General features: G+C 41.9%; 1 protein-coding gene across 4 annotated transcripts in view; it reads left to right on the plus strand.

Annotated features, from left to right (window-relative positions):
• aup1 (AUP1 lipid droplet regulating VLDL assembly factor) overlaps positions 1-23,426 on the plus strand; it is a 42,930-nt gene that overhangs the window by 8,707 nt on the left and 10,797 nt on the right. For 3 of the 4 annotated variants that reach the window (XM_048542345.2, XM_048542368.2, XM_048542360.2), the window contains 6 exons: positions 3,597-3,784; positions 7,668-7,740; positions 11,201-11,274; positions 14,386-14,452; positions 17,346-17,451; positions 18,355-18,513. In XM_048542345.2, the coding sequence (XP_048398302.1) occupies positions 3,597-3,784; positions 7,668-7,740; positions 11,201-11,274; positions 14,386-14,452; positions 17,346-17,451; positions 18,355-18,513 (667 nt within the window). The remainder of the gene's footprint in view (positions 1-3,596; positions 3,785-7,667; positions 7,741-11,200; positions 11,275-14,385; positions 14,453-17,345; positions 17,452-18,354; positions 18,514-23,426) is intronic. The other variant, XM_048542352.2, reaches the window with a different exon arrangement.

Raw genomic sequence — 23,426 nt, forward strand, 5'->3', positions numbered from 1 at the left:
GACTAGGCAATAACCCATCCTGACAGGATGGAGCCCTAATTCTAAAACTTAACAAAGAGGAAACGTCCTCTCAACGTGTCAAGACTGCTTAGAATTTTGTACGTTCCTCTCCTAGTATTGACTTTTTCACCCTTGGAAAAAGACATTGTCTACCCATCCTATCCATGCCCCTTATTTTATGCCTTTACATCAAGGTCACCTTTCAGCTGTTGTGAAAACAGTGCAGGTGTGTGTAACCTCTTCTTGTAATGGATGCACTTCAATCCGGGCAACAACCTGATAAAGCTCTTTTGCACCCTCCAAGTTTCCACATCCTTCCTACAGTGCGGTGACCAGAATTACATTCATTACTCCAAATACAGTATAAGCTGAAACATCATTTGCCGATTTTAATATTCGGTGCCCCAATCAGTGAAGGCAGGCAAGCCTTCTTTACCACCTTGTCTACTTGTGTTGCCATATTAAAGGAGCTGTGGACCTGCCCTCCCCAAGATGCTTCTGTATATCGATGCTCCTGAGGACCCTGGTAGCCATTATGAGGAGGTGCCGATGTTGGACTGGGGTAGACGAGGCCAGAAGCCAGAGGTTATAGTCCAGTAGGTTTATTTGAAATCACAAGCTTTTGGAGCACTGTGCCTTTGTCAGGATTTGTGGATTTGAGCTATAGGAAGAGGCTGAATAGGCAGGGGTGTTTTTCTGTGGATCATTGGAAGCTGTGGGATGACCTTATGGAAGTTTTTAAATCATGAGGGCATAGATAGGGTGAATCTCTAAGGGCTTTTTCCCAGGGTGGGGGAGTCCAAAAGTAGAAGGCATAGGTTTAAGGTGAGAGGGGAAAAATTTAAAAGGGACCAGAGGGGTAGCTTCCATACGGAGGTGATGCGTTATCAAACAAGCTGCCAGAGGAAGTGTATCAGAGATAATAGGAACTACGGATACTGGAGAATCCGAGATAACAAAGTGTAGAGCTGGATGAAAACAGCAGGCCGAGCAGGAAAGCTGATGTTTCAGGCCTAGACCCTATGCCAGAGGGAAGTGGTTGAGGTGGTTACAATTTCAAGATTGCAAAAGGCACCTAGATGGGTACACGAGTACAAAGGTTTAGAGGGATATGGGCAAAATGCTGGTAAATGGGGCTAGGTCAGATTGACATGTCTGGTTGCGACTGAGTTTGACCATAAGGTCTGTTTCCATGCCCTATGACTCTGATGCTCTCTTGTGGGCATTCTCTTTCTTGGGCGCCCTCCCCCTCCCCCTCTTCTCGGCTGCTGTCTCTGTCTCTCCCTCGGCTGCTGTCTCTCTCTATCCCTCGTGCCCCGACCCCCTCTTGCCACCCCCCCACCCCCATCGCCGCCCCACCCCTCCTCCCTCCTCCCTGCTCCCCCTCTCACACGAGGAAGAAAATTACCAATAGAACATAGAACATTACATAGAACATTACAGCACAGTACAGGCCCTTCGGTCCTCTATGTTGTACCAACCTGCCATACCAATCTGGAGCCCATCTAACCTACACTATTCCATGTACGTCCATATGCTTGTCCAATGATGACTTTGCGTTCCATTCCCTTACTACTCTTTTAGTAAAGAAACTACCTCTGACATCTGTCCTATATCTTTCACCCCTCAATTTAAAGCTATGCCCCCTCGTGCTCGCCGTCACCATCCTAGGAAAAAGGCTCTCCCTATCCACCCTATCTAACCCTCTGATTATTTTATATGTCTCAATTAAGTCACCTCTCAACCTTCTCTCTAACGAAAACAGCCTCAAGTCCCTCAGCCTCTCCTCGTAAGACCGTCCCTCCATACCAGGCAACATCGTAGTAAATCTCCTCTGCACCCTTTTCAAAGCTTCCGCATCCTTCTTATAATGCGGTGTCCAGACTGTACGCAATACTCCAAGTGCGGCCGCACCAGAGTTTTGTACAGCTGCAGCATAACCTCTTGGTTCCGGAACTCGATCCCTCTACTAATAAAAGCTAAAACACTGTATGCCTTCTTGCCACCCAGGTTGACAGGGCTGTTAAGGATTTGTGTACATGGACATCGAGATCTCGCTGCTCATCTACACTACCAAGAATCTTACCATTAGCCCAGTACTTTGCCTTCCGGTTACTCCTACCAAAGTGCATCACCTCACACTTGTCTGCATTAAACTCCATTTGCCACCTCTCAGCCCAGCTCTCCAGCTTATCTATGTCTCTCTGTAACCTACAACATCCTTCGTCACTATTCACAACTCCACCGACCTTACTGTCGTCTGCAAAGTTACCAGCCCATCCTTCTATGCCCTCATCCAGGTCGTTTATAAATAATTCTACTGAGCAGTGCAGCACGTTCAAAGTGGGACTATTGTGAATAGGCCAGTGGGCTCAATGGGCCAAAAGGCCTCTTCTGTGTTGTATGACTTTATGACTGTCCACACATTAATGTTTTTCTGGAATCTTATGTAGGCTAGACCAGGGAAGAATGGCTGATTCCTTTCCCTAAAGGAATTTAGTGAATTACATGGATCTTCTAGACAATCAACACTGGTTACAAGCTTGCCATTATGCCAGCTCTCTCTTCTAGATTTTATAATTCAAATTTCACCATCAAATATGATTTGAACTGGTTTCAGCAGAATATTGGAGTTCATGAGCGATATAACGTATATGTTATCACCTTCCCCAATTTTGACTCATAAGGTATCACATTAAGAGGCTAGTCAGTTATGGTTTTGTGTGATCTATCGTTGTATCTCCTAAGTCTTCCTTGCACTTAAATAAAAATGTGGTTCAATGGTATCTGCAGGTTTAATGCTTTTCCCATCTTACAACCAAACAGGGTGCAGAAATCCATACTCCTCTCTTGCCATCGCTTGCTTTATATCATAATATGGTTGAGGCTGTGTCTCCTTTCTCAGTGGTTTGAGAGGTTATCCAGAGACATGTGTGATAAACACCAGTGGTTACAGGTTGGTTAGATAGAATCCAGGCACTATTTTCTAGTCTTTTCTAGTATTATTCCAACATTCACATCACAAAACTCTAACCCCATTGATTAGGTGTTCCATATTGTTATGGTCTCAGCTGTTGTTATTAACAGGCAAGTCAGATCCTAGACTGAAACCTGACTTTATAGATCAAGTTGTTTTTAACGTAATAGTCTTTGCTGAAACAAAAGTTTACTAACAAAAGAAATGTTGAAATAAAATAAACAAAACTATCTACCTTTAACACATGTTCAAAGATTTCTAAGTACACAGTAGATGTACAATCATGTCAGTCCCTAAAACATTCCTTTATTGTTTAAGAAAAACAACAGTCTTTCTGTAGTTCTGAAAATATACCTTAACATACCCAAAAACACAGTGGCTAGTTGCTAATAGTACTATATCCCAGTGGGCTTCAAGAGCAATGAATAATGAGCAGAGCAGCATCTTGCAGTGTAGGTTAGGTGAGTCAGCATTTGGGGAAAAAAAGGAAGCTGTGTGGTTGAGTCTGAGAGTCTTCATTTGGCACCTCAGGATGAACCCATTAGATGCATTTTGTAGTTGGTATAAGGAAGCCTTTGTTTCATATTCTGTATGAGTTAATTTAGCTGTTTGTGTTTAGCCCTTGCTAGAGGGACATTCTGGCTTTGTGAGCTGGGCTCGTGGATACCTGGAGCTGGGGTGGTTGGACAACCGGACACGCTTGGCTGAGGCACTTAGACATTACAGCTGTCTGGATGGAGCACGTGGTTTGATGCTTTTTCCAGAAGACGAAACTACCAATGGAAAAGTTGGGCTTCTAAAATTCAGGTACAGTTCATAATTCGTCATATTTAGAATGTAGGGACATCGGGTGTGGTTCGTTTCGGGAAATAGAGAGAATTTTCATTTATATATCTCCTATCGTAATACCTGGGCATCCTAGCGCACTTTGTAGCCAGCAAGGGATTATTTTGTTTTTGACTCGAAAGACTACTCAAAGAGAACATGACAGCCAATTTTCATACAGAAAGTTTCCTAATGAGCACCGTGTTTACAATTGTGAAATTGTTTTGGGACTGTCTTTTAATTTCAGATAGACATTAAGATGGTCATGTAAAATGCTCTGAAGTCATCCTGACGGTAAGCCTGGGGATCAACGTGCCAAAGAAGTCATGGACTTGAATCGTTAACTGTTTGTCTGTCCACAGATACTGCCAGACTTCTGAGTTTCTCTAGCACTTTGTTTTTATTATATATCTCCATCAGCCAAAGTACTTTGCTTTTATTATGGATTTTCTTCCTGACGTTTTTCCTTTTTAACTCTGCAGTGATTTTCAAACATCAACATAATGCTAGGGCTGAGAGAATGGCTGGATGACAGACCTATTTTGGGGAATGTTTTAAAGACCAGACCAAACCCCACCTCAAAACATGTCTTCTATTTTTGATTTTTGTAAATGATTTGGATGAAAGAGTGGAAAGGTGGATTAGCAAGTTTGCGGATGATACAAAGGTGGGTCACATTGTGCACAGTGGGGAGGGCTGTTCTAGGTTACAAAGGGGCAGTGATGGAATGCAAAGCTGGGCTGAAAAGTGGCAGATGGAGTTTAACCCTGAAAAGTGTGAGGTGATTCATTTTGGAAGGACAGACTTGAAAGCACAATACAGGGTTAACGAAAACATTTTTGGCAGTGTGGAGGAGCAGAGGGATCTTGAGGTTCATGTTCACAGTTCACTGACAGCTGCCACCCAGGTGGAAAGAGTTGTTAAGAAGGCGTATGGTGTGTTAGCTTTCATTAATAGAGGGATTGAGCTCAAGAGCCGTGAGGTTATGCTCCAGCTATACAAAAGCCTGGTTCGGCTACGTCTGGAGTATTGTGTCCAGCTCTGGTCACGTCATTACAGGAAAGATGTGGAAGCATTAGAAAAGGTGCAGAAGAGATTTACTAGCATGTTGCCTGAAATGGAGGGAAGGTCTTACAAGGAAAGGTTGAGAGAGCTAGGGCTTTTCTGTTTAGAATGACGAAGGATGAGAGGTGACTTGATAGACATGTACAAAATGATCAGAGGTATAGATAGCATAGACAACCAGAGACCTTTTCCTGGGGTGGAGGTAGCTTTTACAAGGCGACATAGTTTTAAAATGAAAGGAGGTAGATACCGGGGAGACGTCAGAGGTAGGTCCTTTACTCAGAGAGTGGTAAGGGCGTGGAATGCATTGCCGGAGAGGGTAGTGGAGTCAGCCTCATTCGGGGCATTTGAGCGGGTATTAGATAGGCATATGGATGGTAGTGTAAGATAGGGGTGGTGATTAGATAGACCCTAGGATTAGGGTAAAAGTTCGGCACAACATCATGGGCTGAAGGGTCCTGTACTGTTCTCCTGTACTGTTCTGTGTTCTATGATCAATGTCAATGAGATGGCCTAGATCTAAATTTTTCATATTTTAAAGGCCAGATGCATTTTGATTGGCCAAACTACCAGTGTTGAAGCAAAATATATATTCATACACTACAGTTAAAACATAACAAAATAAAGAAAAATTGGAATAACATAACTGTACTAGATAACTTAACAGAATAATAGATTATATAAAGACTAAACACCAACTGTTCCAAAATAGTAACATTCCATAAACACACCCTTGGCAAAGGCAAATTCAGTAAAATAGATTGTCTTATATGTACTCCTAGCAGCAGAAAGAGAGACCACAGCTTTTAGCTGTAACAGAAAGAAGAAAAACAACTTCCACATCCAGCTTCAAGATACTAGCAGCAATTACTATCAAGGCTGAAACTAAAAATCCTGGCTCTGTGGGAGCTTGACCCCACCGATTCAGACGTTTCCAACTTTAATTTAAAAAAAACAAGGTGTCAAAAGCTGTTTATTTCATTGGCTTTAGAGTAGACTGCTCATCACCTATATCTCAGACTTTCTTCATTTTAAAAAAAAGGACAAAATACGTTCTTAAAGCCATAGTATCATAGCAAAAGGAAATGGTGTTTTTTTTCAGGATAGGACTTATAGCTCAAAGATTGGCCTCGTATTGGAATCCCTCGTGGCAGAAAGGAAGGTTGTTGTGGTTGTTGGAGGTCAAGGATACCTGTGTAGGAGTTCCTCAGGATGGTGTCCTAGATCCAGCTACCTTCAACTGCTTTATCAATTACTTTGTTTCAATCTAAGATCAGATATTCGGCTTGGGCTGAAAAGTGGCAAGTAATACTCGCGCCATGTAAATCCCAGGCAAAAACCAGCTGCAGGAAGTGGCAGTCTAACCATTGCCCTTGACATTCAGTTGTTACCATCACTGAAACCACTCTGCCACTATCAACATTCTGGGGTTGCCATTAACCAGAAACTAAACTAGACTAGTCATATAAATACAGTAGAGTATGGCAGAGGCCAGGAATCCTGCAACGTGCAGTTCACCACCTAACTCTCCAAAGCTTGTGGTTTTTTTAAAATTCATTCATGGGATGAGGGGAGTTGCTGGCTGGGCAGCATTTACTACCCATCCCTAATTGCCCAGAGGGCAGTTAAGAGTCAACCACATTGCTGTAGGTCTGGAGTCATACGTAGGTTAGACCAAGAAAGGATAGCAGTTTCATTCGCTAAAGGACGTGAGTGAACCAAGGGTGCATTTTTTCCAAAGAAGGGTCCTGACCCGAAACATCAGCATTCCTATTCTTTTGATGCTGCCTGGCCTGTTGTGTTCCTTCAGCTCCACACTTTGTTATCTCTGACTCTGCAGTTCTTGCTATCTCAGTGATCAAATTATCTGTTTTACATGTTAGGGATCTGTGTTGAACAGGACACTGGCAAGAACGTACTTGATAAACACTGCAATGGATTCTTTATTTGCACAGGCATTTAAAGGGAATATCAGTCAACTAACTCGTATGAAGGATAAGAGTCATACACAGCATTGAAATATGCCCTTCAGCCCAAACTGGTCCATACTGACCATCGTGTTATTTCAGCTAATTTCAATTGCCCACATTTGGTCCCTATCCCTCAACTCTTCTCATCCATGTACCTGTCCAAATTTTTTAAAAGGTTGCTACTGTATCTGCCTCAGCCACTTTTTCCAGCAGCCCATTCCATGTGCACACTACCCTGTGTGAAGAAGTTGCTCCTCGGGTCCTTTTCAAATCTAGCACCTCCCACCTTAAACCTATACTGTCTAGTTTTCAGTTTCCCTCCCTGAGAAAAAGACTATATGCATTCATTCTACCTATGCCCGTCATAATTTTATACATCTCGATGAGGTCACCTCTCATTCTGCTACATTCTGAGGAATAAAGTCCTATTCTTGCCAACTTCTCCTTATAACTCAAGCCCATTAATCCTGGCAACATCCTCGTAAAGCTTCTTTGCACTTTTTCCAGTTTAATTATGTCTTTCCTCTAACAGGGTGACCAAAGCTGGATACAATACTCAAAGTATGAACTCACCTCTGACAAAGCAGAACTTCCCCCAAAACTCCCATTGGAGTGTCAACCAAGAATGTATACTTTGGTTGCTCGAGTGAGACTTGAGCTTGAGTGCTCCACACTGAGTCACAGATGGCCTTGGGGTCCATTTCCCTTCCACTTAGATTGGATGGAAATAAAGAAATTTCGTTAAACAGATGTTTAATTTTTATCAGTCTTTATTGTAATTAAATGTGTCTGTATAAATGATTTGTAGTTTCTTTTTATTTCTGTTCTAGCTCCTGGCCTTTTACTATCGATAGCATTGTTCAACCTCTGGTGTTAACTGTAAAGAGACCCTTCGTATCTGTGGTAAGTTACACTTGTCTGTCAAGTTAATGCAATACCTTCTTTTCATGCTGGGCCTCACTGAAACCCTGCAGGATCTCTTGTCATTCTCCATGCCCATTCTTCACCCGTCCTCACCACTTGGCTTGTTCAGAATATAACGTGTAGAGTAATAGAGACATGCATCTGGCATGACTTGTTTGCATTGGCTTTTGTTGCCTGTCTCAAGTTTTCCTTGCTGTATTGAATCACGCTATTTCAGAGTGCAACTACTGTGATACTCAGGCTCAGATCCCTCACTGAAAGACCATTCTGTGCTTTCTGAACTCATTTGGAGACCATTGTTACATGTTACAGTATTCTTCAACCTGTTCTGGACTTGTACTCAGTCAGCTGACAATTGCAAAGCTATTGTATGTGGCAGTCGGGTAAGAATGGCTTCATGGTCTAAATGGCCACTGGCAGTTGCAGTGTTGGCTTATTTGAGGCACTGAAGTGTTGATGCCAATGAAACAAATCCAACATGTCATTGCTTTTTAAGGGTGCAGCTCATCATTTTGAACAGCAGTTGTTTACTTTTTTGCCAGTCGAGTATTGGAAGCCTGCTTTTCATTTTCTCTGGATTTAGTTTTGGATTTTGTCTTGCTTAACCACAAGCATCATGCTACCCTGAAACTACACTGGGAGAAAAGAGAAGCATCTGAGGGAGAGTGAAGAGAAGTGACAGACTATTCAAAATATATTAGCTTTAATCAACCGATGAAGGACAGATAAAGTGGTAAAAGGTAGCTGTATTCTGAGATAACAAAGTGTAGAGCTGGATGAACACAGCAGGCCAAGCAGCCTCTTAGGAGCACAACTGTGTTCATCTAGCTCCACACTTTGTTATCTCAGATTCTCCAGCATCTGCAGTTCCCTTTATCTCTTTATTCTGAGATAGGGAATCCCTGGATCCTAGCTGAACACCATTCTAAAAAGTCCCATCGGTTTAAAGTATGGATGAAATTACACAATAGAATATTCAAGTGTTGCTGAAAAATATGCATTTTGTCCAAGCTTTTTATCTTGCTGCCATCAGGACAATTTGAAGAAATATTGTTGTAAGAGGAAAATGATGTTTTACTGAACACCAGTTGGTTGTATGACAAGTAGCCTCTGGTAGAATCATTTATATGGAGAATACACAACTTAATGATGGCTGATAGTTAACTACCATGCTGTGCTTAAATTTTAAACAAGACAGGTTGACTCTGGTCAAGATATTGCCCCGTGAAATGAGCAAAAGAATGCTCATCAACTAATTTGTTCTAAAACAGCCACAATGTTCAGATTACTATTTATATTACATTTCTCTCTGCATGTTGTGCAAAATAGTGAACCAGCATTAAGGCCATAACCTTTAGTCCTGAAAAGTGCCCAGTCTACCTCCAATCACCCTGAAAGGATAAAGTACCTCATAAGATCGAGTTGCTTCATGCAGCTACTATACACTAACAACACAAGCAGCGTTTGCCACAGTCCAGCTACTGCTACAAAAGCAAGAAAGAACAAATGCACACACTGGTCCTGTTTTAATACAACAAAATAAATGGCAACCGTCCTGTAGTTTATTCCTCAGGGCAATGTCTTGACTAATCAGTCAACCTGTTTCGTTTAAAATTTAAGCACAGCTTGACTGTTAACTATCAACTGTCATTAACTGGTGCGTTTCTATGTGACAGTGCATCTACCATCAGAATTCCACTTGCCAACAAATCAGCACTCTCCTTTTCTACAGTGTAAATGTTGTTTTCCGTTTACTTTGGTATTTCTTGTGAATTGTCCTGATGAGTGTTAGAGAAGTGAAAGATGAAAAGATTTTTAAAGAAAAAAGTGCACAGTCATACTCCACTTTTGTACTAAAAGACAACTGTAAGAATATTCTTCTTGTGTTTCTGTAAGTTCCTGTTGAGAAAATATAGTTTTGTGAAAATAGGGTAAGTCACTTCCTTGTGAAGCAGGTTCATTCTCAGTTGTACACGCACACCCCTTTTAGAAGGGGCAATTGGACAGGGACCTGTTAACATACAGATGTTGAAAATTTGTAGTGCAGAAAGAAGCTATTCAGTTCATCTTGTCTTTGCCTACCAAATAAAGAGCTACCCATCCTCAAGACAAAATCACAGAGACCAGTCATTTGGAGAGTAGCAAATAAATGCATGTGAGATAAGAAGCTGTACTGAGCTTCAGATAGTTGTAGGATGTGCCGAACTGTGAGTCTGTCTGTCCCCTGGAATGTAATAAGGAGCCTTGTGTTCAAGTGCCTACCTGAAAATGATCTATTGGATAAAATAAGAGGTGATTCCCTAAAGCCTGACATGAAGTACATAACATTGCAGTAACTGGTAATGATTAATTTAAGTTCGAAATTGACAGGAACATGCATGGAAAATATCTTGAATGCATGGGATGCCGGCCTTTATATCTAGAACATAAGGAGGTAGGAATCATTCAATACCAATGCAAAATCCTGGTCAGACCTCAGTGAAAGATTGACAACCATTCTGGGCACCTCATCTTAGGATCTATATATTGGATGGGGAGGGCGTGCATTTTAAATTTATCATGATGCCTATGCTCCAAGGATTAAGTTATAGCAAAGGATTGCACAGACTTGGATGGTGTTCCCTGAAATTTAAAAAGCCAGGTGGCTTGATAGAAATTTTCAAGCTGTTAAGGAGAAAGATGGAATAGTTAAAAATTGTTTCTGCTGGTTGGGGAGTCTAAGACTAGGTGGAACAGTCTGAAAATTAGAGCCAAACCTTCCTTTCAGGAATAAAATTAAGCAACACGTCTACATGCAAAGGCTGGTAGCAATTTTCCTCAGTTCGCAGCTGATGGTAGATCAGTTGTTTAATCTAAAGCAGATGGATTTTTGTTAACCAGAAATTAAGGGGTATGGGATAAAATTAATATATGGACTTAGGCCACAGATTAGTCACGATCTCATTGCGTGATGAAATGGGCAGGAAGGGTTAAATGGCCCGCTCTTGAGAGGAAAGTTAGTACAACTGGCACTATTCCACCACTGTCTAGCCATTTACTAGTTAGGCAAAGCACCTTCTTCCCCTCGTGATGTCTCATTGGACTTTGATTAATTCCAGTGCCCAATTCATTTTCTATATCCCATTATTGTGAGCAATACCTGAAGGAGTAGAAGAGAAAAATGTTGGGGCATGCAAACATAACACTAAATGCAGATGGGTAGCCTGGAAATAAGCATTTTATGTGAATTCTGTCTCCATGATCTCATGAATAAAGGACTGATTCCCATTCTCCTTTTTAATGAGAAGAAGCTGGATTTGAGATGGAACTGCACATGATCATGTCTTTCGTATCTTGACCCCTCCCAGTTCTTGGTTGATACTTACCAGCCTTGTTAAGTTAGGAAAAACAATTCTCACTTGTAAAAGTTATGCTGTTGTTTCCCCCCTTTCTCCCTTAGAATGTCGTCGAGTCCTCTTGGGTTACCGAGCTGCTGTGGATGTTTTTTATTCCCTTCACCGTATACCAAGTAAGGTAGTAACTGTCGCTAACTATCACTGGGGTATAATCGGTAAGGTTGAGTGAACTTGCTCGTGTTTGGCTGACTCTATGATAAGCCCATTGCTGTTCCCCACCTCTATGTTGCATGTATGATTGCAGTGTCCAATGATAATGTTGAAAGCAACACTCTAGTGTTTCTTGGGGAAACTGCTTGTTGGCTTAGGAATCCTCATCTATTTCCTTTGCTTTAGGATTTGTCCTTGAACTTCAACAGAGCTATCTGTTCCAGTGTAATGTGATCACGAATATTATAAGTGTGAACAGGCCATTCCAGCCATCCAACACCTTCCACCATCTGTATCCTTGTAATTCTTCCAAGCTACAAATGCACAGAAAATAGGAGAAGGTGTAGGCCATTTGGCCATTCAAGCTCTCTCCACCATTCATGGCTGATCATCATATTATGTACCTAGTTCCCACTTTCCACCCCATATCCTTCGAACCTTTTAGCTCTGACGGCTATATCTCATTCCATAGTTGCAACTCCATACTTCATCCCAACAAATATTGGGCTATCTCCATTTCAAAGATGCTGACGTACTTCTAAATAACTGCCGGTGCAGGCAGAGGTCACAGGAAAGTCCATTTCAGTGACTTGTCTGTGAAACTGGAGGTGTGGCTACACTACATTTTTTCATAGGGTTAATCTTGCTGACAAGTATTACCCCTTCAGTGAATCTTCCTGCACTTAACTAACTTGGTGGCTAAAGCTTTATGATGTTGAAATCATCACATAGAAAGAGGATTATTTGAAATTTTATTAGGTTCTTACATGCAAATGTTCTTTTGCACCTTATTTATGTTACTTTGGTCTCAAAGGAAGAAGTCCATTCGTTGTTTATGATGTTAAATTGGCAAGCCAAATGTTGCAAGTTTAAAAGTCACGATCACATGTGGTTCAGTCCCTTGGACTCACTGCACCATTCATTTGGTACATTGTAAGAGGTTTGGGCCGTTCATCTCCTCAGCAATAACTTGCCAACTTGATGAGATCATGGCTGATCAGGACATCAGCTCCAATTCTGTTCAATATTGTGTTGCCCTGTGTAAGGAAGTTACCATAACAGCTTCCAGGTTATTGTAAAGCCCTAACTTTTTCCCCCAAATATACTCCAGTACCTGGACTGTAGTATCACACGATATGGCTGTCTCTTTACGATCTCAAGTGGAGCAGTATATAATACTGTCTTGTCAGAACATATTGCCCAAATAATCAAGTGTTAGTAGTAACACACTTGCCTCCTCAGTTAGAGTCTTGGCCTCGAGCTCCATGCCAGAAAATGAGCTGTACCTAACACTAGCCTGTCAAAGCTATCATATCTAGAGGGTCCATCATACCTCTCAATTAGAAGAAAAAAAGCAAGGACCTCTTCTGGAGTACGGGTCAATCCTGTAACTTAAACATCAAGTCCAAAATGTCTCACATCACATTGCTGTTTGCGAAACTTCGACTCAATTAAGCACTTCTGTAATACAATGAAAGAAAGATAATTGTTAAAAAATAGTTTTCTTTTCCTTATCTGTAACAGAACTTGTACTAATTCTGCCTACTTCAGTCAGATATGAGTTTAAGAAACCACAGGAATTCAGTATGGAATAAAGCACAATTAAAGTATTTCCTTGTTTCTCTGTGGATGAGAAAAACATCCCTGTAAATTTGAGTGACAGTTTCCCTCCTTTCCTGCAGACGGTGATTATGTTGGCGCACTAGATCATGAGTTTCTTAAAACCTTCTAATTTCTATCATTTGCCACTTTGAAGCTAACTGCCAGCTTGTAAGAAAAATGCAAAGCTAATCCTCCGTGCTGCCCTTATAGTAACCTTCCCATATTTACCTTATTTTGCTGCAAATGCATTTAATTTTCCTTTAAAAATGCAGTGGTCACTGTCTCAACTCTTCCCTGTAGTCAAACATTCAGTGCTGTATGTGAGCATTTCTTCTGAATTCCCTCTTCACATTTTGTCGATTTCCCAATTTAAAATGGTCATACTTTTAAAAGAATCTCTCTTAAGTCTTCTACTTTTAATTGAAATTATCTTCACTCATACATTCCAAATCTAGTTTTCACCTGGTGTCGTTCATGTCAAGCTGTACAGCAGGCTCTGCTTTTTGTCTTTTCTCCAGTTGGGAACCTGAAAAGCCAGTGCTCAGTCATAGCCTGATGCAGGTTTTATACAAACTTAGCAACACTTCTTACTCCTGTACCCTTATGTCCAGGTTTATAAGACCGAGCATGCTTTTGCATTATCTTCCTTTTTGGTCTAGTAGCAGAGTGGTTGCAGTCCTGAACTTGGGAAGTGAGAGGTGAATCTCTCAATAGCAAATTGGGGAAGTTAATTCAATAAACCTGCTAAGTAGTGACCACGACTATGCCAGGTTGTTGAAATTTGCTCACCAGTGTTCTTCTGAGATGGAAACTTACCTTCTTAGCCTCCCTAATCTGCGTATGACTCCAGATCTGCACTGTGAGACAAGTCTGGGTGACTTCAGGTCAAGCAATGATGGACAGTGATTAATAACCACACTATTGTTAAAAAAAAACTCTGTCTCTTCATCTACATGAACTGCGTTTTGATTTTATTTCTTTCTATGCATGTATTTCCTCACACTAATCAGTTTAAAGTTCATCTGTCTCCCTTTTACTTCAATGTTCAAAAGTTAGTTTTTGCCAGTGAATGATAAGTTATGAGTAGGTGTTATAGTCCAGTTCTCTCTGCTCCCGTGTAGACTTTGCTACCAAGATGGGTATAGAGTGGTTGGAAGTTGGAGCCCTGCTACTTTTTGCCCGTTGTCAGGACCTAGGTCAGTTACAAGCACACTTGAACTGAGATTGGCTAAATCAGTGTCAGTCAAAACCGTGACCTACCCTGTCTATGGACATCACTTGGGCAACATACAAATCAGTTAGCAATTTAATCTTGCTTTACAGAACTGCCTAACTGGTTTTGGCAATAGTCGGCTTTAGGAATATCAGCTATCAAAGTATTTTGGGTTGGAAAGCAAAACTTCGGTATGAATTTCATTGCAATTGGTTGCAGTATTCCTATCCTTCCTTATAGTTTTGCGTTTCTTGGTTTTTGTAGGTGGCTGCCCAGCATGTCGCAAATGGATGAAGAATCAGAGGAAGATTTTGCAGTCAGAGTCCAGGAGGTAAGTTGATTGGTGATCAGTATTTTCCACCAGCCGCCCAAGAATTGAATTATGACTGTGTTAATTTTCAGCCATGCCTACAATGTGAACTTGCAAGTTGGAATGCATCAGATAAATCCTTGTCCTTTCTATGATTCCAAAAGACTGCTGTCACTTATTTATCCAAAACATTCATGCTAAGGCCACATAGAAAGCAATCATGCAGCCCTGCACCTAGAGCTTTGTAAGAATTGTGAGTGATGCTTATCCAGGTTTGTATATGGTGCTGTGCCTTGAAGCTTTCTAAAGCTCCTTTTCAGTTTTGCTTTCCTTCTATATATTTTGTTTTCTATTGCCAGTTAAATCAATTCTGACTTTGACTATAATTAGTTGTTCTATTTTTATCTGCTCACTAAAAGTAGTGATTTAGAATAATAAGTCCATACGGGAGCAAGGAAGTCTTAATGTAACTATGCAGGGCTTTGGTGAGACCATACCTAGTAGTACTCTGCCGAGTTTTGGCCACCTTACCTAAGAAAAGATATACTTGTCACAGTGGGAATTCAGCAAAATTTCACAGGTCTGATTCCTGGAATGACAAGTTTGTATATGAGGTGAGATTGGATTGTCTAGGCCTTTGTTCTCTGGTGTCTCATTGAAACAGGTAAAATTCCAATAGGGCAGTACAGACTGATTCCTCTACAATTCCTCTACATTGGGGAAACCAAGCGGAGGCTTGGGGACCGCTTTGCAGAACACCTCCGCTCAGTTCGCAACAAACAACTGCACCTCCCAGTCGCAAACCATTTCCACTCCCCCTCCCATTCTCTAGATGACATGTCCATCATGGGCCTCCTGCACTGCCACAATGATGCCACCCGAAGGTTGCAGGAACAGCAACTCATATTCCGCCTGGGAACCCTGCAGCCATATGGTATCAATGTGGACTTCACCAGTTTCAAAATCTCCCCTTCCCCTACTGCATCTCTAAACCAGCCCAGTTCGTCCCCTCCCCCCACTGCACACCACAACCAGCCCAGCTCTTCCCCCCCCACCCACTGCATCCCAAAAGCAGTCCAACCTGTCTCTGCCTCCCTAACCGGCTCTTCCTCTCACCCATCCCTTCCTCCCACCCCAAGCCACACCCCCATCTACCTACTAACCTCACCCCACCTCCTTGACCTGTCCGTCTTCCCTGGACTGACCTATCCCCTCCCTACCTCCCCACCTATACTCTCTCCACCTATCTTCTTTACTCTCCATCTTCGGTCCGCCTCCCCCTCTCTCCCTATTTATTCCAGTTCCCTCTCCCCATCCCCTTCTCTGATGAAGGGTCTAGGCCCGAAACGTCAGCTTTTGTGCTCCTGAGATGCTGCTTGGCCTGCTGTGTTCATCCAGCCTCACATTTTATTATCTTGGAATTCTCCAGCATCTGCAGTTCCCATTATCTCTGAATGCTGAGGTGATGTTTTCCTGCCCAGGAAGTGTTTCCAAACAAGGGGTTGTAGTCTTCGGGCACATGGTGAGCTTTTTTGAATTAAAGTAGGGAGCAGTTTTTTCACACGAAATTTGTTGAATTTTCTCCCACAGAAGGCTATGGCAGCTGGTACACTGAATTATTTAAGAAAATAATAGTTTTCTAGAGGCCTATGGTGTCAAGAATATGCAAAGAGAACTGGAGTATTAAATTGAGATAGAGTATGAGCCATGATCATGTGGAATGGTGGAATGGAATCAATGGACTGAGTGCTTTACTGCTCCCATTTTCTCTGTTTCTAAAACAAACAAAATGCTAGGTTCGTTTCTGTGGAGGTAAATTGTAAATTTGTGCAGAACCTTAGTGAATGCATAGTTTTGGTTTCCATTGTATAAAAAGGACCTGGAGGCATTAGAGAAAGTGCAAAAGGGATTACCAGAATGGTATGTCTAACTTCTAAATTCTGTTTCAGCAAAACCTAGGCAAGCTGGTAGAAAAAGGGGAAGCAGGGACGACACTGTTAGAAGCCTTTAAGATATGTAGTATCTGAAAGATAGACAACGATAATATGTTTCCACTCCCAAATGAGACTAGAGTTTGGAATGTATTCAATTTAAGATAATGGTAAACTGATCCAACAGAAAACTCAGGAGAAATTTCTTTCCTCCTGGAGTAATTGATGCATTTAAGGGGCATGTAGATTGACACAAAGGAGAAAGATGTGGAAGGATATTTGTTTGTGGAGTGAAATGAAGCATGTTGGTGAAGGCTTTTGTTAAATAGAAACAGGACAATGTTGATTTTTGTTTTAAATTCATTCATTGGATGTGGGTGTTTCTTGTATATTGTCCATCTTTATCCTGATAGCTAAGATATCTACCTCCACTTTTTATTAGCCCAGGTTCACCCACAGCGGGCTGATGTATAAATTTTTTTTTATATCTTACCAAGCCTTTGTTCCTTTTGTCCCTGTAATCGCCTTCACTCTAGCTTTCTTAGTTGTTCCAACTCTGACCCTACGCTCGCTCTTCACTTAAGGTGATTGGCAAAAGAACCAGAAGCAGCATAAGAAGCTAAAAACATTTATGCAACAAGTTGTTACAGGAGTGCATTACCTGAAAGGTTGCTCGAAGCAGATTCAACTTCAATAGAGAATTGGATAAATGCTTGAAAAGAAATAGATTAGAGTTGTGGGGAGCAAGCATGAGACAGGGACTATTTAAAGAGGTCAGCATGAGCGTTACAAGTTGACTGGCTTCATTCTGTGTTGTTTGTCATTCTATGATTCTAAAAGAAAATCAAGCTTACATTGTCTATTTGTTCTGCAGTTTTGTTTCCTGGGAAGAGTTTATTCAGTAACAGTTGATATGGGTTTTGTAAATAGCATTTAGCTCGTCGCCATCTATGCTGCCAAGTGTAATTGTAATTTCTTCTTAGCATTTAGCTACAGAGCTCGGTGTTGTGTCGACTCAGCATACCAAGTCTGATAAAGTGGAATACCTCAAAAGAATGAAGCACATGGCACCACAAGCAACCATTTCAGGTCCGGTTTGTGTTCTGGCTGCTTCAATTAATTTGCATGTACTGTGTGGCTGTTTTAATGCTGCAGGAAAGTCCCTTATGCATAGAAAATAGAAGTCAAGTTATAATAAGTTTGCAAAGTCACTTAGTCAATGCTTGAGAGGTCAAGTAGCAGCAATAACAATAATCTTTGTAAAAGATAGAGAAGTGATCTAATCAGGGGGTGTTGGGACATAGGAACAGAGAAATGCCATTTTGCCCCTATTCCATATTTATTGTTGATCTGTGTTCTGAGTCTCTACATTGGCCTTTTTCCTCATTGAGTTCCTTAGGTTACTTTAAAGTAGCAATAACTTGATGCAAGTACTTTATTTTTCTGATTTTAATTCAGAACATATTTTCCAAGTGGGGACACATTTCAGTTTTTCTCTCACCTGGGAGATCGATGAGCAGATTTCAGAAACGTAGCATTTAAAACGGCAGAAAACACCAACTTCAGAAAAATAAATGAGTAATTAATAAAAATGGCCACTGGAGTGACTGGGCCTTGATGCCATGATGGACCATTTTGACTGCCTCCTTCATTGGCCTGGCAGCTGTACAGGGGGAGGAAGAAAATCTGCTTACTGCTTGACTCACTCTCCAGTTCAGAGCCTCTTGTCCCCAGAACCCAACCAGCACCTCTAAGCTCTATAGTGAATGTATCAGCATTAGGAGAAAACAGTCTCTGATCAGAAGAGCGTCTCCTTGCTGAAGCTTTTCTTCATCTGTCGCGTTCTGGATGGAACCACTGGGTAGTGTAACCACTGCATTTGTGATCAGCGGGCTGTCTGTGACAAACCTGTCTCGTATTGTGATTGCCTGAGAATTTGGGTATAACTGGAGGAGACATCTAAAATTCAGGGCTCATATCATTTTATTGCAGCAGCCAATAGTCAGCCGCCTGGAACACGAGCTCGAACCTTCCTCCCAGGGCTCAGCATTAGCAGTTTGTCTGCAGAGGATGTTCGGATCACGGGAATGGCCAAACAAGTCAAAGAGGTGCTGCCTCACATCCCACTCAGTGTCATTAAGATGGATTTAGGTAGGACATCAGTTTATTTTTCTCCCCCTTGCTCCAATGTCTTTTCCACTTTTTCTTATTTTCATGTTATAATTTTGCATCATTCTCCCATGTGAGGAGGGAGAGTGCAGTAAATGACAGACGCTGGGGATATTGCTGATGCCACCGAGCAAATAATCCACAGACCAAAACTCTCAGTTTGGCTACATGGATTCATATTCCACCATTGCAGCCAGTGAAATTTAAGTTTGGCTGATAAATCTGGAGTATAAATGGTTAGCATGGCACTGTCATTGATTGTTATTAAAAAGAAAAAAAATCTGCTTCACGAAAATCCTTTAGTGCAGGGAACCTCAAACCAGAATGATACAGATGCGAGAGATATGAAATAAACACATGAGGTGGGTCAGATATCTGGCCGGAATACGAAGACTGGCAGAGAATATTTAAACAGTTCAAAAATAGAAATCGCTGGAAAAACTCAGCAGGTCTGACAGCATCTGTGGAGAGAAGGCAGAGTTAATATTTCGGGTACAGTGACCCTTTTTCAGTTCTTTAACCATTTAGAAAAAAAATAGATAATCTGTCCAAATAAATTAGAACAAGAGGAAGCTACCTAGAAATGTCAAACAGGTAGCAAGAGTTTCTACAGATACCGAAAAGGAATAGTGTCTTCTTGGAAGTACAAATGGGAAGTTAATAGTAGATAATAAGGAAATGGCAAATGTAATGACGAAATATTTTACTCTTCAAGATAAAGCATACAAATACATAAATCAGAGGATTGAAAGTAGCAAGGAACTTGGTGTTATCGTCGTCACTGGGGAACGAGTACTGAACAAACTGATGGAGCTGCAGTATCCAAGGACTTTGGCTTGGGGTTTGAAGAGTTAGCTAATGAAATAGTAGATGCATAATGGGGGACAATGACCTGGTGCTATTATTGCGAGAGTATTAAACCTGAGACACAGGACGCGGGTTTGAATCCTGCCATTGTAGGTGGTGCAATTTGAATTCAATAAAATCTGGAACTAAAAGTCAAATGATGACTGTTATTGATTGTTGGAAAAAGCCATCTGGTTGACTAATGTCCTTTAGGGAAGGAAACTGCTGTCATTACCTGGTCTGGTTTACATGTGACTCCATACTCACAGCAATGAATGACTCTTAATTGCCCTCTGAAATGACCCAGCATGTCACTCAGGTGTAACAAATGTTAGAAAGTCTCAAAAAAAAATGAAACCAGATGCACTACCTGGCATTTGCCTAGGCACCAGAACTGAGAACAAACAAAAACAGCCCCATTGAACCTGCAAGTTCTTTACTAATAGAGATCAGAGATAATGGGAACTGCAGATGCTGGAGATTCGGGAGCTAGGACTAAAATTGGGAGAGTGGTCTGACAGACTCATCAAGCAACAGCCTAACATCTGTAATGTAGGAGTCCATGAATAGAACTATGTTCCATGCACTACCATTACCATTCTTACATATATGCAGTCACACCAGCAGGACAAACACAGCAGAGATGGCAGCGCAGTGGTATGCAGTTGGTTGGGAGTTGCCCTGGGCGTCCTCAACATTTACTCTGGGTGCAGAGTCTCAAAGCAACAGGTTAAATGTGGACAAGGAAATCACCTGATTGCCTCGTACCATCCTCCAGTTGTTGAATAACAGTTGAAGAAAACCCTGATGACTCCTGAGCAGGGGATTTCAGTAGTTTTAAGCAATTAAAACCACCCAGTGTAGTTTTGCAGTAACACTACTGAATGAACTGGTCAAGTTCTAAAGGGCATAGCTACCATACTGGATCCGTGGCAGGTTTGAGAGAACCAAAAGGAGGGAGAAACATTTGACTTCATCCTCACCAATATACCAGCTGTAGATGCACCTGTCCATGACAGTATCGGTAAGAATGACCACTGCATGTTCCTTGAGATGAAGTCCTGCCATCCCATTGAGAATACCGTCCATCATGTTGCGTAGCACTATCACTGTGCTTTGAACGTGTTGAGCAACTCTAGGCTAGGCATCTCATGAGACACCGTGGGCTACCAACAGCAAAAGAATTGCAGCACAATCTGAAATCTCATGGCCCAGCATGTCCTCCACTCAACCATTATCATCATGCCGGAGGATCAGCCTTGGTTAAATGGAGAGTGCAGGAGAGAATGTCAGGAGCAGTTCCATGCATAGCTAAAAAGTGAGATGTCAACATGGTGAACCTACCAAGCAGGACTACCTGTATGCCAAACAGCATAAGCAGCAAGTGATAGAACTGAGCAATCCCACAACCAACAGATCCGATGTAAGCTCTGATGTCCTCCCACACCCAGCCGCAAATGATGTTGCACAAAGAAAATGCTCACTGGCGGAAGATGCTCGACAAATATCCCCATCCTCAGTAATGAAAGACCCTAACATATCTGTGTAAAAGATAGACGGAAGCATTCTCAATCGTTTTTAGCCAGAAGTACCAAATGGAGGATCAATTTTGCCCTTATCCGGACGTCCCCAGCATCACACTGCTGATCTTTTGTCAGGTTACTCTAGTATGGCTTCAACACTGGCATCTACCTGACAATGTGGAAAGTTGTCCAGGTTTGCCCTGTATACACACATCAGGTCCGTTCTAGCCCATCAGTGCACTCTTAATCACCAGTAAAGTAACAGAAGTTGCCATTATCAATGCTGTCAAGCAGCATCTGCTCAGTAGTAACTGATCATTGATACTCAGTTTGGGTTCTGCCAAAAACAAATCAGAAATTGTTGGCAAAACACAGCAGGTTTGGCAGTATCTATGAAGAGAAAGCAGAGTTAACTTTCCAGTTCCAGTGACCCTTCTTCAGAAATTATTGTAGTTAGCAAAATGGCGTTATGTATGTTGAGGATGGTGGGGGAGGGAGAGAGAGTAAATACTAAGCAGAGATGCAGCCAGAGAGAAAGGGTTGGTCAGATAAAGAAGTGGGTAAAGATGAGCCTGGGAGAATGAGTAGCAGCAAATGGGGACCATGAAGCTGACAGTGGGTTTATTTGTGGTACCAGTCCATGTGATGACAAGGCCTGGAGTGTGGGAGTTGGTTAAGGGTTTGGGAGAAGGTTCTCAGGCCCTAAAATTATTGAACTTAACATCCAGTCCGGAAAGCTGCAGCGTTCCCAAGTGGAAAATGAAATGGCGTTCTTCCAGGTTGCACTGATCTTCTCTGGAGCACTGTAGCAAACCTGGGACAGAGATGTCAGCCAGGGAACCTGGTGTGTTGAAATGACAGGCAATTGGAAGCTCGGTCATTTTCGGGGACAGAGCATGTATTCTTTTGCTCCGTCTGGTCTTCGTCTTCCTGATGATTCAGTATTGAGCAGTGAGGTAGGGATGTTCACCAATGGTTGCTTAATGTTCAGTACCATTTGTGACTCCTCAAATACTGACACAGTCCATGTTCACACTGATTCCAGGTACGGCAGGACTCACGTACAAGGCAACTGAATCGGTCAGCACTATATTCACTGGAGTTTACTGAGGTGAGGTTCTTATAGAAACCTATAACATTCCAACACAGTTTGACAGGGAAGATGCAGGAAGGGTGGTCTTGATGACCAAGGTTTCTCGAATCAGGAGTCGCAGTCTAAGGATCAGGGGTAGGCCTTTTAGGCCAGAGGTGAGGAGAAATGTCTTCACCCAGTGAGTGATGAGCTTATGGAATTCTCTGCCACAGGAAACTATTGAGACCCAAACAATGAAGACTTTCTTGAAAGATGTATGCTGATTGGAATATTGAGTTCTGGTTCCAGAAGCTTTGGAGGCCTGTGCACCTGAAGGAAAATTGGAGGGAACACTGGTGAGCTGAATGCTTTTGAATATGTTCACCATCAACAGTCCAGATACTGGACAAATAATCCAGGCTCTTGCACCCATAGTACTATTTCAAGGAGTGCCATCTTTCAAGTGAGACATGACTGCCTGCTTCATACAGTGCTGGAGTTCTCGCAGTGTCCGAGCCAATGTTTGTGCCTCTGTCAACATCGCAAAAAAGCCAAAGATGACCCATCTCTGTGACTGCTCCTTGTAAGGTTTTGTTGTGCACAGATTGATTGCTACATTTCCTTCATTCACAGTGCTTCTCGTTGTAAAATACTTCCAGAAAAATTTTTTTGCGGGTTGAATGTCACTGGCAAGACCAGCATTTGTTAGTAATGTCTGTAAAGTTCACTGCCTATTTTCTGCCATTGGAGGGCACTGTGAATTTACATTACATTATGTGGTGTGAAAATCAGTGGAAAGAAGAGGGTTCCCTGTGTTGCTTCAGTAAAGGTGCGAGTCCTCTGCTCATTACATTGCTTCTCAGTTACCTGTCTGGCTGTAACATTGAAAGTCAGTCCACAGGCGCAGACTTGTTTTGTTTTTCTTCGGTGCACAGATTTTTGAAGATACCAAGATGGGTTAACAAAAGCCAGTGAAGTTGTGGACTTCGTAAGCAGAGGCGTACAGTAGAAACGCTGTACATATATGAAACATTAGGTCAACTCCAGTTAGAGTATTATATGCTTTAAATGAGCCGCATATTTTAGGAAGTGCATGAAATCTTTTAAGAATGCAAAACAGATAAAGAAGATGTGCCTTTGTTACCATCCCGACATGCTCTTGAACTGAGCAGCTTGCTCAGCCTTTTCAGAGTTGAAAATCAATCTCATTGTGAGTGACATCTCGGCCAGACCAGATAAGGTGGCAGACTTGCTTTCTAAATGATCACTGCTGAGGCTGCTGGGCTTTTACAGCAATCGCTGTTAGTTTCACAGCCACTATTGCTGAGACCAGCATTTAGTTCCAGATTATGAATTGAATTCAAATTCCATGGTAGGATTTGGATCTGCCTCCCCTAGAATATATAAAGTAATATTACCACTATGCCACCATTTTCCAATATCAACAACGGTAG

This window comes from Stegostoma tigrinum, chromosome 1 (genome assembly GCF_030684315.1).
Source record: "Stegostoma tigrinum isolate sSteTig4 chromosome 1, sSteTig4.hap1, whole genome shotgun sequence".
Taxonomy (NCBI): Eukaryota; Metazoa; Chordata; class Chondrichthyes; order Orectolobiformes; family Stegostomatidae; genus Stegostoma; species Stegostoma tigrinum.